We start from the raw sequence: 16,763 nt of genomic DNA, 5'->3' as shown, positions 1-16,763 counted from the left end.
CAAAAGACCACCACAGACTAAAAGTGAAAGGATGGAAGCAAATTTTCCAAGCAAATGGACAAGGAAAAAAAAAGCCGGGGTAGCAATTCTCATATCAGACAAAATAGACTTCAAAAAAAGGGCCATAAAGAGAGGTCCAGAAGGTCACTACATACTACTCAAGGGAAGAATCCACCAAGGAGACATGAATATCCTAAATATATATGCATCCAACTCAGGAGCACCCAAATATATAAAGAAAATCCTAGAGGACCTCAAGAAAGATATTGACAGCAACACAATCATACTAGGGGGTTTTAACACCCCATTGTCAAAAATGGACAGTTCTTCCAAACCAAATATCAACAAAGATATTGAGGCATTAAACCACACCCTAGATGAAATGGACCTAACAGATATACATAGAGCCCTGCACCCCAAAGAAGCTTAATACACATTCTTTTAAAATGCACATGGAACATTTTCAAAGATAGACCACATGATAGGACACAATATGAGTCTCAACAAATTTAGGAAAATAGAAATCATACCAAGCCTTTTCTCTGATTACAAAGGACTGAAATAGGAAACTAACCCCACAGGAAAAAAGCCAAAACATCCAAAATCCTGGAGACTGAATGGTATGCTATTAAACAATGAGTGGGTCAAGACAGAAATCAGGAAAGAAATCAGAAAGTTTCTGGTAACAAATGAAAATGAACTCAAAACAACCCAAAACTTAAGGGACACAGTGAAGGCAGTCCTGGGAGGAAAGTTCAGAGCAATACAGGCTTACCTAAAGAAGATAGAAACATTTCAAACAAACAACCTAACGCGACGCCAGCAAGAACTCAAGGAACAACAACAAAGAGCAGAGCAAGTAGAAGGAAGGAAATAACCAAGATCAGAGCAGAACTAAATGGCAAAGAGACTAAAATTACAATTCTAAGGATCAATGAATCTAGGAGTTGGTTTTTGAAAAGATAAAGACAATAGAGAAACCTTTAAGTAGGCTCATCAAGAAAAGAAGAGAGAGGATCAAATAAACACAATCAGAAATGAAAGAGGAGAGATTACAACTGATACCACAGAAATAGGAGGGATTGTAAGAACTTACTATGCAGAACTGTATGCCAAGAGATTTGAAAACCTAGGTGAAATGGACAAATTTCTAGAAAAATATAATCTTCCAAAACTCAATGAAAAAGAAGAAGAAAACCTGAACAGGCCAATAACATCAGATGAAATTGAAGCAGTAATCAAAAAACTCCCATCACACAAAAGCCCTGGACCAGTCGGTTTCACAGGAGAATTCTACAAAGCTTTTAGGGAAGAGCTCACCCCTATTCTTCACAGACTATTCCAAAAGAATTGAAAAGGAGGGAAACTTCTCCAACTCTTTTTTTGAGACCAGCATCATCCTAATTCCAAAGCCAGATAGAGACACAACAAAGAAAACTTCAGGCCAATATGGCTGATGAACATAGACGCTAAAATCCTCAATAAAATATTGGCAAATCGCATCCAACAATACATCAAAAATATCATACACCGTGTCCAAGTGGGATTCATCCCAGGGATCCAAGGATAGTTCAATATTCCTGAATCAGTAAATGTAATACATCACATAAACAAAAGCAAAGGCAAAAACCACATGATCATATCAATGCATGCAGAAAATGCTTTTGATAGGGTACAAGACCCATTTATAAGAAAGGTAATCAGAAAAATGGGAATAGAGGGACACTTATTTTACTTAATAATGCCACCGAAGTCCAGTGATGATGGCCATTCCTATATGTCAAAAAGAAATCATAAAGTGCTTCTTTAACTTTGTGTTTCCTACTGAAGGTAAAAAGGTAAATACCTACAGGAAAAATCATAGGATACATAAGAATTCATTATTTTTCAAGGTTTCAGGCATTCACTTGTGGACTTACTACCTGTCCCCTTTTGATAAGGGAGGACTATTTTAGTTACAGAACACAGCGTTCTCAGGCATATATGTTGATCATTTTCTATGACCTAGAGAAAGTCTAAAGTAATGCAACATATTGTCACATAAGAACATTCAGAAATTTCTAACTAAAAGAAAAATGCTTACATTTTAGAAAGTACACTTATAAAATAAAAATAACCAATGCCACTACAAGTGGGAATTCTTAGGACAATTCTTTTTAAAATCAGAGGTGAGGACCAACACAGTCATCACCTAGAATATCCTACATCTGAAGAAGCTTAAGTTTCTCTTTTCTTTCTTGACGTGAGTTAGGAGATGAACTGAAAAGGTGAGTTTGTTTCTCAAAGCTAACAGGGATTCATGAGGGCCATGAAAAAGATCCAGCTACTTTTAACAAAGTGAACATATAATCTCTCAGAGTATTTTCAATTGTTCTGAGCTCATCTGTTTGTATGTGTTTTGCAGTATATATTTTCCTGCTCTTCTTGATCAGAAGTTAGTATTGTTTCACATCTGTGGCTGAGGGAGCTATGTGTTGTCAGACCCAATGCAAACCTTTCTATAAGACTGGTCACTTGTGGTTTTATATTTCACAGTGAATAAGAACTGAAAGTGCAAAGACTAGATTTTCCCAGAATTAAGTAAGAGAGGCAAGTACCTCTGAGAAATTGAGGTGGAAGTAGGCAGAGAAGAAAAATAAGAGAGATTCCCTCAAAATAGTATAACCCTATCTCAAGCAAGGATTGTGATGAGGCACATTCAGTTGAATGGTGATGGCACCAAAAGATTAATTGCATCTTCCTCTTTACAGCAGTGAGCAGGTGCAGCTGCACATGCCTCAGCCTCTGTGGCCCAAACTCCCTGAACCGCCCATTACTAGACTGATTGACAGGCTCAGCAGCTTCCAAGGTGAGTGTTGCGCCATGGGTGGGACCACCTGACAGGGTTCTTCAGTTAGGACTTTTTCATGGATGATCTTTTCCTCTTTCTTGCAGAGGACAACAACCTGCTAAGTAGCATGTATAGTCCTCGTTAGTCATGGAGTCACTATAATATGGTAAAAGATAAAATCAAAACTGCTGTAATGATAGATGTGACTCAGTCTGTATTAATTACTTATAAATATGATAAGTTACTTGTGAAATGAGAAAAAAGACATGAACCAAAAAAGGACTTCTTGAGTCCTGGAAATATCATCTCATAAAATGTCAGTTGTTCACTGAGCCGTACAAAACTGGATGGCAGTTCAACATATTCCAATTTAAAATAACAGCAGTGAATTAGGTTATAAATACTTTCTAATTGGACTTATAACATGTGGAATTCTGATGAGAATGGATGTAATCAGAAATAATCATAAATATAAAAAACCTAAATGCAGAAACAAAGATTTTATGAAATACATAGTGAGACCTAGGGCAAGGTTGGTGTGTTTCTTGATGTGGAGAGTGGAAATGTAAGTTTTGTGGATGCTGTGAAGTGTTCTTTCATAAAGCATTCCCTCATTACACCTTCCCCACTTCAGAGGGGTCTAGAGGACATGTTCAGTTTCCTTTTTAGGCCTTTCATTTACGCACTGGCTACACATGAGCAGGGCTAAGTCAGGGAACTGGCAGTGAACCTGGGATGCCTATTCTGAGGAAGCCCTTCTTAGTTGAAGCCTATCAATGATACTTTATATTCTTTTATGCTTTTTCTACTTTAATGTAACCTTCTTTTGCTGCAATTCAGTATAAAGGTTGTATAAAATGTAACATTTTGTTAGTTTCCTTTTCTTGGCATTAAAACCATATCTTACCACCTTTTATCTTGAATATATGCTGTGATTGGTTTTATGTTTTGTGAGCTTGCTGGAGTCATCAAAATATATATCAGTGTGCAATTACTATTCACGGCCAAAATCCATGAATGCAAAGTTTGCATATTCTGGACATATATGTTTAATCTATCATGCCATGCCAGTCTGCACTTTCCTGCTCCTCTGCCTCTTTGTGTAGTTAATCCTACTAGTCCACTCAACTTCTAGGAAAAAACTAAGTTGACAAGGAAGTTCCCATAGACTTTCAGAAATAGGATAAGCCTTTATTTTAGAGAACGTGGAATAAGCTGGTCCTTTTCTTTTTCAAGAGAATAAATGATAAGATGTAACAGGAGAAAGTGCTGTCTACTTACATCTGCATTCTTAGCAGCTAACATGTTGGCTAGGACATCAGAGGTGTATAGCAAATTTTTGAATAAATAAATAGATAGAGGAATTACCTTACTTAAAATATATATTGCAAAAATATTCTGGATTTAAGGGATGATATAAAAACTGATAATATCATGCAAGTTGAGTTTACACTTCATTGATTTCTCGCTATTGTAAAAAAGTGATATTTCTGTGTGGGAGGAACCCACTCTAGAGATTCTCTAAGCACAGAGAGTAGTTGTGTCGGCACAGGTGTGTTTCAGTCATGGTGGTCATACATTATTGTTAATTTATTTAATATCCTTTTCAGGGCCATGAGTGATGGAATGGGAGACAGAAGAAGAAATGCAGACATAAGCTGCCTGCTCACTTTCTCTTTCACCATCATATGGTATTGTATTGGTTTTGTTTTCATTGTTCTTGTCCCACACTAAATTGCAGATTCACCTCATATATCTTGCGATTTATGTTCTAAGTATTACAGAACACACACACACAGGGCCAAGGGGGTGCATATACTGTTACCAAAAGGACCCTTCTCTAGGTTCTATTGTCTGTGGCCATAGGAAAGATGTCTCTCAATGACAGAGATTTGTAAAATAAATAAATAAAAGAAGAAGTTCTTTTAGTTCCCCTGACCTAAATCGGGGAACTGTATCTCATAAAAAGAACCAAACATCATGATTCAGGCTGCAGTCACCACCAGCTATGTCGCCATTCAGGCAGGATCTCTAATTAATCCAAAGCCATGTGACACCTTCTCATGGCCCACTGCCAAGAGTTCTTGGTACCCATTTTCTTCCAGGCAAAGTCTCTCCTGCTTCCCAGGCCACATAACCAAAGGGAGTACCCCAAAGCTGCGTGATCTTCTTCTACCAAAGCTGCATGGGTCCCCCACTCTGGCCAAAACCACATGGTTATCTAAGAAAAGCTGTGTGGAGCAGGGGGCAGGCCACCACTCTGCCAAAGCCGAGTGACGGTTCTATGCTGCAGCCACATGGCGATTCCCCATCAATGGCTGCCATGTCTGGGTTTAATTCCCCATGAAAACATTCCTCTGTGCCCCCATTTCCAACTCCTCCTACAATCAGTTATACCCGCCAGCATTCCTGTATTATTCCAAGTTAACTGCTCTGCTATCATGATTCTGGGTAGGTGTGGCTCCATGCCATGGAGCCAATCTTCTCCAAGCTCTCATGCAGGTACCATAACCTGGTGGGACCTTTCCCCCAGTTACATCTTGTGGGGGGAGTCCCTTTCCATCCCCCTGGCTCAGAGCATGTCCACAGCTACTTTACACATCTATGCAACCAGTTAAAGATTGTAGATATGTTAAACAACCATCCCCTAGATTAGCTGCAAAGCTGTACCTGTACAAAACAGCTCTGAGTGTTCCTGCTTCATCTGTCCATTCCCCCAACTCACACATATTGGATGGAAAGGGGTCAGGATATCTTATATGTCTTTCTAATATTTTCTAGACACCTTGAGTTCTAGACCCCATTCCAAATCTCTATTTGGGGCCTCCCTCTTGGCTACACCCTCTATCATAAGTACAGCAGTGGGTAGTGGGAATAGTAACTAATACATCCTACTCTTTCAATTTTCAGTCTAGTGATAACAAGCATCTACCAATTGGATGAAAGTGTGCTGACTATTATGAGGACATGGTATAGTGTGCTCAGAGAGTATGGATTAAGAGGAACCATAGTGGTCTGTAGGGTCAGAGATGACATCCTTTAGAAATGATTATTTTATCTGAGATGTGATGGGTGACTTTTATGGTATATAACTTCTCATAATATAGCTGTCAGTTTAAAAATGCCATTGAGCCATTGACTCTATTCTAGGAAGCTCTCCACTGTAAACATTTTATTAAAAAGTTTAATAAACACATTTATACATTCAATGTGATTATGCCATTTTGGAAACATACAAGAACTATGTTCCCTGGAGTTACAATATGCTCCAAGACAGTCAGGTATCAACCTGCCACCTCACAGGACATTTCACAAAAATAGTTTCCTTGCACATAAAACTATATCAAATAAATGGTCAAAACTTAACTTCTCATGGAGAATCAAAGCCTAAGAAAGGCTTCAGAGGGGAAGAGAAGGGAGAGGAAGAAACTAAACTACTTATGAGGGACCCGTTTTCAGCATCATAGAAGCTCACTGTTGCATTGTCATAATCCAAAAACACTCCAATCTTACCCAGAGGCCTTTTCACATACTGAATTAAGGATGGGCACTTAGTGGAAAGACAATAATGATCATTCACTTTTAAAGAATATAGAAGAGATGCTTCTTCACAATCAACAATAAGATGGGTATCACTCATCAGGGAATCTTTACAAACTCCCAGAATCCACATTGAGCAGTTCGGCATATCCACCTCCCAGTAATGTCTACCAGAGATGAAGGTATGAGTTCCCCATACTGCAAAACTCTGCACTCTCTGGGGCTCTCTGGATGCGCTGTCACGGTCACCTCCAAACATCGCACTCACACCATTAGGAAGGCTTATACAGAGACTGATGGTTTCCGCACTCAGAACATTGTCCACTGTAAAAGAGGCAAAAAATCAGATCAATGAATGGAATTTCCACGCCTTGAGAGACAGTCCCTTCATTTGTCCTCCTCTCAGGAAATACAAAATAAAGACAGTAAAGGGAGTTCAGACTGACTCCTCTACAAAGAGCAAAAGTTATCACCACCTCTACAGCACAGAAATCCTTTAAATTATACAGAAAAAAAGCACAGCAAAACAAAAACCCTCTGCATATATTAGGAACTGTGTAAAGCAGTGATTGAATCTCAATCCCCAGACAGTTTGTTTCAGGTCACACCTAAACCTTTTTGTCACTTTAGAACTGTCTTCTTGTGTTGATTGTCCTTGATATTGTTTAATAAATAGATAGCAATATGCTATTTGAGGGTAATTATTGGAATAAAAGTTACATCTGTTACATATATAAGAATCTATATATTGTATAGAAATTTGCATAACAGATAAATTAGAAGTGCCTGAAGGGAATGTTCTGGCTTTACATGATCTGTTTAGAGTTCACATTCAGGCTGATCCTGATTTCAGCTCTTCGGGTCCAGACCTGCTCTCTAGGAGGGGCCTGCTATGGTGGGGCCATGCTCACAGATCCTTTTTCTGTCTCCAGTAGTTTTGAAATTGATCTAACAGCATTAAAATTATTGTGCTTATGGCAATTTCAGTTATTTTTAGACTCTCTGATCTTATGAATAATTGCACAAATATTTTTGTGTTTATCAATGCATGATCAACCCACTTGAAATATACAAAAGATTAAAAACCATCAATGCCATATTTAAACTTTCAAGAATGATTGAGACTGAATAAGGTATAATATTGATTGTTAGTCTGAGAACTAAATATTCTATTTCTTCATAACCACATGACCAATCTCATCTCTCTTTTCCTAGTCTTCTTCAAGGTCTACATCAAATCTAATTTAAAAAGGTATCTTGCTCCATATTTTCATTATTCTATAAGTTGCAAAGTTCAGCCTTGGTCATTGTGATATGACTATACAGGAGGAAGATAACTATTTTGGAAAGTCATGAACTACCTTCATGTCAGAAAAAAATATGTACATAATTGAAATAGAAGACTCAGTCTTAACAACCACTGGATAAATGGAGGCCTGATACTGAAGGGCTGACTCTTACCTCTGAAGTTCTTCAGCATATCTTGGATTCCAGTGACGCGCCATGAAGTGACCTCTGGGTTCACTGGCTGAGGCTTTTGCATCTGCACCGATTCACTTCTGTAACGAATGACAGCAGAGGGGTTTAGGGCCAGACGTTAATCACACAATCATTTCAAAAATCACAGCTTTCTATCTGAGATATTTCACCAGAATCCTTTCATTCTGAGTTATTGGGGGTATACATGGTATTTCACCCCTAAGGCATATAAGAAATGTTACTTTTTAAATAAATTTAAATTATATCAAATTTCAACTTTCCCATTTTTTCAGACATTATTCCATTTCTGAAATCGAGAGTCATTTCCTCCCTCTACTCCACCTCAGAGAATGGAAGACTCCTGTGTATCTCTCAGAGATCAGAAAAATCAGGAAAAGCCTGTGGGACTTGGGTCTGCTAGAACTGTATTTTGCCATGGATAATGCACATATTTTTGCCCAAATCATTGAGGGGAAAAATAAAGATGCTTATTGTACATGGATAGTACTAATTATATATCTATATAAATGTTTTTAATTCTTTTATTTATGCTCATATATTAGAAGTGTAAATCTAGAAAGCAATAACTATAGCCATATGCAAAATAATACCCTGGAAAATGATCACCTGTTTTGCTTCTAAGTATAAATATATAAATAAATGATTTCAAAAAAAAATAAAATGAATGATTTTTTCCTGAAAGTTTGCAGCAAAAACATGAGTATTCACTATACATTAAAGAGCATTATACATAGCAAAATATGGTAGTTAAATGAAACATTCAGTGTCCAAAAGGGCAATCTCTACAGAGCAAGACATCTTTACTCTTTTCTTTTGATCAAGCAAGTAAAAAACTCTACCCTCAAAGTCCTGCTTCTGAAGGTCTTACTTCCTTAGTGCACCAGGAAGTCACTCTCCCCTCAAGTGCTGCCTACAAGGAGGGACATGCAGTGATGGAACAGGCTGAGTCATTGCAACTCCTGGGAACAAAAGCAATGCCCTCCTCTCCTATCCTACTCATAGGAAAACTCCCTCTTCCTGTTCTTTTCACCTTCCATCTCTGTAATACCTTACACAAATCCTCTCAGAAATCTTTATTGTGATATCTGGAGAGGATGGCCATGAGTGACCAGAACAAAGACCAGAAGGTCAGATGATTTTTAGGAATGTTGGAATGCAGACTCATAAGGAAGAAACTTCTGAGACCAGAGTGCTTCAGGGCTTTGTTATTTTTATAAACAAAATGGAAAATAGCTACAGAGGACAAGGTTTATAGCTCAAAAAATTGTACACCCACTTCATCAAGAAGACAATGATTTCTTAGGAATCATCAGTATAAACTCACCTTTCCAATATATTTCCCAAATCCTGAAAAGCAAACAAAAAAGAAGGTAAACATATGAGTTCTGACTTTTTTGCCTTTTCTAGCATGTTTTAATAGTTTCAGAGTTTGTTTTAGTAAAGTATTTTTTTGTATTCTGTTTTAAGGGACAACCAGGGGCTTTCCTTCTTTTTCTTTTTTCAAGAGGGAGAGGGGAAGGGAAAGAAAAAGAGAGAAAGAGAAACATCAATGTGTGGTTGCCTCTCAAGCTCAACCTACTGCGGATCTGGCTCAAAAATCAGGCATGTGTCCTGACTGGGAAATGAACCAGTAACCCTTTGTTGGCAGGCCTCTGCTCAATACTCTGAGCTACAGCAGGCAGGGCCAGCTTTAATAACAGAACTTACACTAAGACAGGCTGAGTTTCCTCAGGGTGCACTGAGGGTGAAAGGAGTTCAGGAGGAGAAGTGAAAGGATGCAACAAGTTCTAGGTTTCCAGTGTCACTCATTGCCCCATCTTATTCCAAAGGAAAGATCTGACCACTTACGATAACAATTAAAGGAAACAGCAAAAGATACGAAAAAACAAAAAGAGCATTAACATTGACTACCACATTTTATAAATCCTGCCTACAAAAAGGGCAAAACCTCAACATCTTTAGCAAGTTGCTTTTGTGTGGATGACAGAGAGTGGCAGTGGATTATGGGAACATCAATAGAGAATTACCAGAGCAATGTTCATATTCTCTGGTCAGCGATTGGCTGATTTTGAACAATCCCTCAGTAGATAGCACTTTGGATTATACTTAAATCATTATTATCAGGATATGAGTAAATAAGTGAATGACTGGACTGACTTGATCATGGGAGCCAAGGAGCATTATCGCTTAGCTGAGGGTAATGGTATTGTATATGCAGGCAACATTTCAATATTAGGGCAGCATGGCCTAGAAAAGGATTCCTATCTCTGAGGATCGACCCTCCCTTCTCACCTGAAGCAGCTCCACATTAGGTTTGTGGCACATGTCAGTCAGCTCTCTCAACATTCCTTTCAGGCTTTCTTTCTGTTGGGTCATTCTGCGTTCGCTTTCCTTCAGTTGTTGGAACATCTCCTTTGCTTCTCTCTCCATTATGTTCAGATGGAGTTGCTCCTCCTCATGGAGAAATAGATGCATCTTCTGATATTCAGCTTTGATCATCACCCTCCTAATGGCCATGTAGTCCTGCACAGATAGTGAAACAAAGACATTACCTATCTTCACTCTCAGCAGAAAACTTCAAACTTTAAATATTTCCTCATACTCATCAGAAAAGTACTTGAGAAACTTTCTGCCTCATACCTACAAGTGTCTTCAGTATTTGCTAGTCCTTCTGTCTATCCTGACCTTAGGATTTCAGTCTTTTTTTTCCCATTAAATTAAGCCCTCCAAAGGGCTCCAGGCTCTCTCCCTCTGATGCTTCATCAAGGTTCTTACGTTACCAATCATTTCCTCTCTGTTACCTTCTTTCTCTCTTGTTCTTTTATGTGCTTTTTCTACATATTTAACAATATTACATATTTAACAATATTTAAGTACGTGCCATATCATACTTATTTTTTAAAATTCTCCACTCTGTATTCTATGTATTGCTTTATTTTTCTCCTGTCCTTTGGAGTCAAACTTAGTGTGTTCTCTTTTACTCAGTATCTGAAAGATTTACCAAACCTTCAAAATTGAACCGGTAATACCTATCAAGCCCTGCTTACTGCATACACAGTTGACCGTTGAAAATAGATTTTAAATGTGAGGGCCCACTAATACTCTGATTTTATTTCAATAAATACACAGCTGACTGTCTGTATCTATAGGTTTCCTATCCATGGATTCAGCCCATACCATCTCAAAGATGATATTTTTGATCTAAGATTGGTAACCTATGAATGTAGATGGTCAACTATATGCATTAATTTATACCATTTTATATAAAAGACTTGAACATCCTTCAAATTTGGTATTAATGGGTGCTGAAAACAATGCCATGCAGATGAGAAGGAATGAGATAATTCTGGGAGAGTTCAAATTTATACGAGTATACTCGTTTAACTGGTAGCTTGAATGTGGCTAAAACTATAAGCCAGCCTTTTTCAACCTGCATAAAAATATAAAAGGAAACAGAACACGTTCATTCATACCTTTAATGACTGAGTTTTGCTAGCTTCCTGCTTAAGATTGTTTTTCATTTCTTGAGTCATGTTCCATAAAGAGTTCATTCTCTTTAGAAGCTTCCCCTACAAAATAAACGAAAGCTTTAGTGACAAAAAGATGGTATTGTACATGTTATTCCCTCGTTTATGTTAAAAGCAGTCGCTGGGAAAAGTCACCCTGAATTAAAATGGAGAGGTCTGGTTTTCTCCATATTAATTTAATTGGATTCAAATATTTGGAATATCACAGGTGACAGAAACATGCAATAAAGAGTTGGGGGGACCGTGCAGATAACATTCATTTCTTAAGAAATTGACAAAGATATCTTTAACATATCCTGACTATAAATAGGTCAAACTTGCATCAGAAACCAGTGTTCCTGGTGATGGCCACCCTCCCCACAACTGCATCGATTCTACATACTTAGACAGTATTTCGAAGGCAATCTCCTTTAGTAAAGTCTCAACACAACATTGATTATACTGCCCAAGTTGGTTAATAGCATTGCCCAGTTACACTTTAAATTTGGAATGAATATTGAAACAGTACCGTCTCCACTATCTTCATTGTCATCCACTTTCTAATCACCATTTTCATCTTTCTCTCTCATTTTGGACCTTATAGCTACCACATAGCACCTACCCTGTATTCTTCAGCAGACCACTGTATTGGACTGTGGCTGTGAGCCGCATGCTCTGGGGATTCAGAGCACAGTGCACTGAGCATATCCTTCTCATCCCTGCAGAGCCCCTTTGCTTCTTTGGGTGCCACACAGACCTGCTCCTCAGATCTGTTGATGTAGTGAGCTCTGGCCTCTCTGGCAATGGAAGCCAGGTTCCTTAGTGCAATGTTGGTTTTGAAATCCGGCTTCTCTGATACTCCTCTGCACTCAGGGCAGCGCCTTGGAGTTTGGGCCTCCTCCCAGCAGAGGTACAGGCACAGACGGCAAAAGCTGTGCCCACAGTCTATGGTGACAGGGTCTAGGAAGTAGTTCATACAGACGGAGCAGGTGAGATCATTCTGGAGGGCTGATGAGGTATCTGAATCCATGTTTCTGAAAGGTAAAATAAGAAAGAAAGAGAAAGTCATTTTTTTCCCAGATGACGAGAGAAAAGCTTTTGGATAAAGGCATGCCTACTTGAGCTGTATCTTCCTGTTAAATAGGAACCTGATTTGCCCATTAACCTACCTCCTGTACAAAGCTAGACATGGTAAGTCTAGAGAGGTTGGGTTTTTTCCTGATACAAGTGAAAAAATGACACAAGGTAGTCCTCGACATCTTTCTTTGATTGAAATAAGCTGATCTCAAATGCCGAGGGCCGGGGAGGACATGGCAGTGAGGTAGGTGGGAGCAGAACCCAGCTCTCCCTATGCCACGGCTGATCTTCATGAACAGAGTGAACAACCAGTGGAATCCCAGCTTATATGAAGTTTGGAGAAGTTGGAGAAGACATTGCAAAACCCTCATACAATTGTAAATAATTGCAGAAGACATTGGAAAACCTCTGTACTATTGTAAATAATTGCTGTTCCACACAATTGTACATACTACACAACAACCTTCAGTGATGTTAGTCCACTTCATTTATTACTGACCATTATTGTTGTTGTGGTTATCTCTATTCTCTCTTATACTACACCCGCTTTCTATACTTTAATCTCACTATATCTCATCATCTAATCTTGCACAAGCACTGTTTTCTGGATTAAGTTCATGATCATCCTTCCCTCTAACAAGAGTCTTACCTCTCTTTCACCATTTATAAAAAGTGGCTAGTTGGTTGAAATATCTCAGTTAATGCTTTATTTATAAAAAAAATCTCCTATCTTTTTTCTGCTTATTCCTATTTCAAATCCCATGAAATACTCTCCTGCTCTCTTAATTCATTTTGCCTACCCCCTTCCTCTGATTACACAAAAGAATAGGTGGGAGATGCAAAAATTCTGTATACCTGCTGCAAGAGAAATACCAATAAGAAAGGGACCACCAAAAGGAAAAAAAAAAACAAGTACAACCAGAGAGCTCACACAAAGAGAAGAAAGGGCAAAACTAGAGTGTCCAGACAAGGAGACCAGAGACCATACCATTGAACCTCATAGAATTCCTAACATAGAAATTCACCCCACAAAGACAGTCAGCAAAGTGAAACATCAGGAAGCACAGAAAAAAAACAAAAAGAGTCACCTAAAATGAGGAGACAAAAATAAAAAAGGAAATCAAAAGGAATGGAAGAGTCCCCACTAAAAGAGCTTGAAGAAATGGAGGTAACCAAACTATCAGATGCAGAATCCAAAGTAATGTTTATACAGATGCTCAAGTAACTCACAGACAACTACAAGGAACTGACTGAAAACTACATCAGCATAAAAAAAGAATTAGAAACTACCTACAAAAATCAGGAAGAAATGAATAATAAAATCTCAGAAATAAAAAACACATTAGAAGAAGTTACAAGCAGTCTGGATGAAGGGGAAAATCAAATCAGCAAGTTGGAGGTAAAATGTAGAAAAAATCACCCAGATAGAATGAGAAAAATAAAAGAGACTCATAAAAATCAAACAGGTGGTAAAGGAGCTGCAAGACAAGATGAAATGTAGCAATATCCATATAATAAAGATACCAGAAAGAGAAGAAGTAGGGCAAGGGATAGAAAATCTATTTGAAGAAGTAAGAAGCTAAAACTTCTCTGATTTGGTGAAAGTCACACAAATCCAGGAAACACAGAGTCCCAATGAAGGGGAACCCAAAGAGGCCCACTTCAAGACACATCATCATGAAAATGGCAAAATTCCAAGACAAAGAGAGAATCTTAAAAGCAGCAAGGGAGAAACAGGAAGTAACATACAAGGGATTCCCAATAAGGCTAGTAGCTAACTTCTCACTGGAAACGCTCAAAGCAGAAGAGAATGGCGAGAAATATTCTGAGTAATGAAAACTAAAGGCATGCAACCAAAACGACTCAGCAAGGCTCTCAATTACAATGGAAGGCCAAATAAGGAGCTATCCAGACAAAAGAAGTCTAAAAGAATATACCTCCACCAAACCAGCTCTGCAAGAAATTTGGAAACCTACATGAAATGGACAAATTTCCAGAAAGATATAATCTTCTAAATCTCAATGAAAAAAAGGAGAAAGCCTGAACAAACCAATAAAAACTGACAAAATTGAAGCAGTAATCGAAAACTTCTGATCCACAAAAGTCCTGGACTGGGTGGCTTCACAGGAGAATTCTACAAAGCATTTAGGGAATAGTTAACCCCTCTTTTTCACAGACTATTCTAAAAAATCCAAGAGGATGGAAGACTCCCAAACTCATTTTATAAAGCCAGCATCATCCTAATCCCAAAACCAGATAAAGACACAACAAAGAAAGAAAATTTCTGGCCAATATTGCTGATAAAAATAGACGTTAAAATTCTCAACAGGCTCTGGCTGGTGTAGCTCAGTGGATTGAGTGTGGGCTGGTGAACCAAAGGATCAAGGTTTGATTCTGAGTCAGGGCACATGCCTGGGTAGCAGGCGAGTTTCCAGTATGGGACGAATGAGAGGCAACCATACATTGATTTTTCATTCCCTCTCTACTTCTCCCCCTTCTAACAGATCAATAAATAAAATTTTGTAAAAAATATAAAAAATCTCAACAAAAGTTTGACAAACCACATTCAGCAACACATTAAAAAGATCATACACTCTGACCAAGTGGGGTTCATTTCGGGGATGCAAGGATTCTTCAATATTCACAAAGCAATAAATATAATATATCGCATAAAAAAAGCAAAGACAAAAATTACAAAAACCAAAGGCAATGATTATATCAATCGATGCGGGAAAAGCATTTGATAAGGTACAGCACCCATTTATGATAAAAACACTTAGCAAAGTGGGAATAGAGGGAGCACTCCTCAATAGAATAAAGGCCATATATGAGAGACCTACAGACAACAGCATACTCAATGTGAAAAACCTAAAAATTTTCCCAATAAGATGAGGAACAAGACAAGGTTGTCTCATCTCACCACATTTATTCCACATAGCAGTGCAACTCCTAGCCACATCAATCACACAAGAAAAAAAAGGTATCCAAATTAAAAAAGAGAAAAATAACTGTCATTGTATGCAGATGACAGGATAATGTAAAGAGAAAATCCTATAGACTCTGCAAAAAAACTGCTTGACTTAATAAATGAATTTGGCAAAACAGCAGGATACAAAGTCAATATCCAGAAATCAATTCATTTTTGTATACCAACAATGAAACAACAGAAACAGAAATCAGGGGAAATAATTTGGTTTCATAAGGCAAAAAAAAGTGAAGTCCTAGGAACAAACCTAACCAAGGAAGTAAAAGACCTGTACTCAGAAAACTATACAACACTGAAGAAAGAAGTTAAGGAAGATACAAAATTATGGAAACATGTACTGTGTTCATGGATTGGATGAATTAACACCATCAAAATGTCCATACTACCCAAAGCAATTTACAGATTCAATGCAATATTTATTAAATTACCAATGGCATGTTTAACAGATATAGAAAAATCACTTCAAAAATTTATATACAACCATAAGTGACCCTGAATAGCAGCTGCAATTTTGAGAAGGAAGAGCAAAATAGGAGGGATCACAATACCTGGTATCAAAATGTATTACAAGGCCACTGTAATGAAAACAGCCTGGTACTGCCATAAACACAGACCTATGGACCCATGGAACAGAATAGAGCACCCAGAAATAAGCCCAACTCTCTTCAGTCAATTAACATTCAACAAATGAGAAAGCAGAATAAAATGGAGCAAAAATAGCCTCTTCAACAAATGGTGTTGGAAAGCTACATGCAAAAAAAAAAAAAAAAATGAAACCCAAGTGCCAACACCATACACAGAAATAAATTCAAGGTGGATAAAAGATTTCAATAAAAGTTGTGACACCATTAAAGTCCATAGGCAGGAAAATCTCAGATATTCCATGCAGCAGTGTTTTCATGGATATATTCCACAGATCAAGGGACATAAAGGAAAGAATAAACAAATGAGATCTCATCAAAATAAAAAGCTCCTGCATGGCTAAAGAAAACAGCATTAAAATGAAAAGGGTACCAACTGTATAGGAAAACATATTGGCCAATGATACCTCAGACAAGGCTTTGAACTTTAAAATATACAAAGAATTCATACAACTCCCCACTAAGATGATAATAACCCAATTAAAAAATGGGCAAAGGACAAGAACAGAAATTTCTCCAGGGAGGCCATACAGAGGGTCCAGAGACACATGAAAAGACGGTCAGTATCGTTAGCCATCAGAGAGATGCGAATTAAAACCACAATGAGATAACACTTCACACCAGTCAGTATGGCCATCATAAACAAAGCAACAAATGACAAGTGTTGGAGAGGTTGTGGAGAA

At 38.0% G+C, this 16,763-nt stretch overlaps 1 protein-coding gene across 1 annotated transcript; it reads right to left on the bottom strand.

Annotated features, from left to right (window-relative positions):
* Window positions 1-6,200: 6,200 nt before the first annotated feature.
* Window positions 6,201-12,406, bottom strand: LOC118984798 (tripartite motif-containing protein 64-like). Its single transcript, XM_037042950.1, has 6 exons — window positions 11,999-12,406; window positions 11,344-11,439; window positions 10,163-10,393; window positions 9,195-9,217; window positions 7,832-7,929; window positions 6,201-6,694 (listed from the first exon to the last, which is right to left on the bottom strand). The coding sequence occupies exons 1-6, from the start codon at window positions 12,404-12,406 to the stop codon at window positions 6,201-6,203; spliced, it is 1,350 nt and encodes a 449-aa protein (XP_036898845.1).
* Window positions 12,407-16,763: the final 4,357 nt, after the last annotated feature.

This window comes from Sturnira hondurensis, unplaced genomic scaffold, assembly GCF_014824575.4.
Source record: "Sturnira hondurensis isolate 20B ecotype Veracruz unplaced genomic scaffold, ASM1482457v3 Scaffold0003801, whole genome shotgun sequence".
In the NCBI taxonomy this organism is placed as follows: domain Eukaryota; kingdom Metazoa; phylum Chordata; class Mammalia; order Chiroptera; family Phyllostomidae; genus Sturnira; species Sturnira hondurensis.
The sequence above is the reverse complement of the archived record's forward strand: the minus strand, read 5'-3'. Positions and strand labels throughout refer to the sequence as shown.

Excerpts from the sequence above, each read along its gene's own strand:
- LOC118984798 (XM_037042950.1), bottom strand. The coding sequence starts at position 12,406 with ATGGATTCAGATACCTCATCAGCCCTCCAGAATGATCTCACCTGCTCC. Across the intron at positions 10,394-11,343 it reads GCAAAACTCAGTCATTAAAG|GACTACATGGCCATTAGGAG; the intron begins GTATGAATGAAC and ends CTATCTGTGCAG. Across the intron at positions 6,695-7,831 it reads TATGCTGAAGAACTTCAGAG|TGGACAATGTTCTGAGTGCG; the intron begins GTAAGAGTCAGC and ends CCTCTTTTACAG.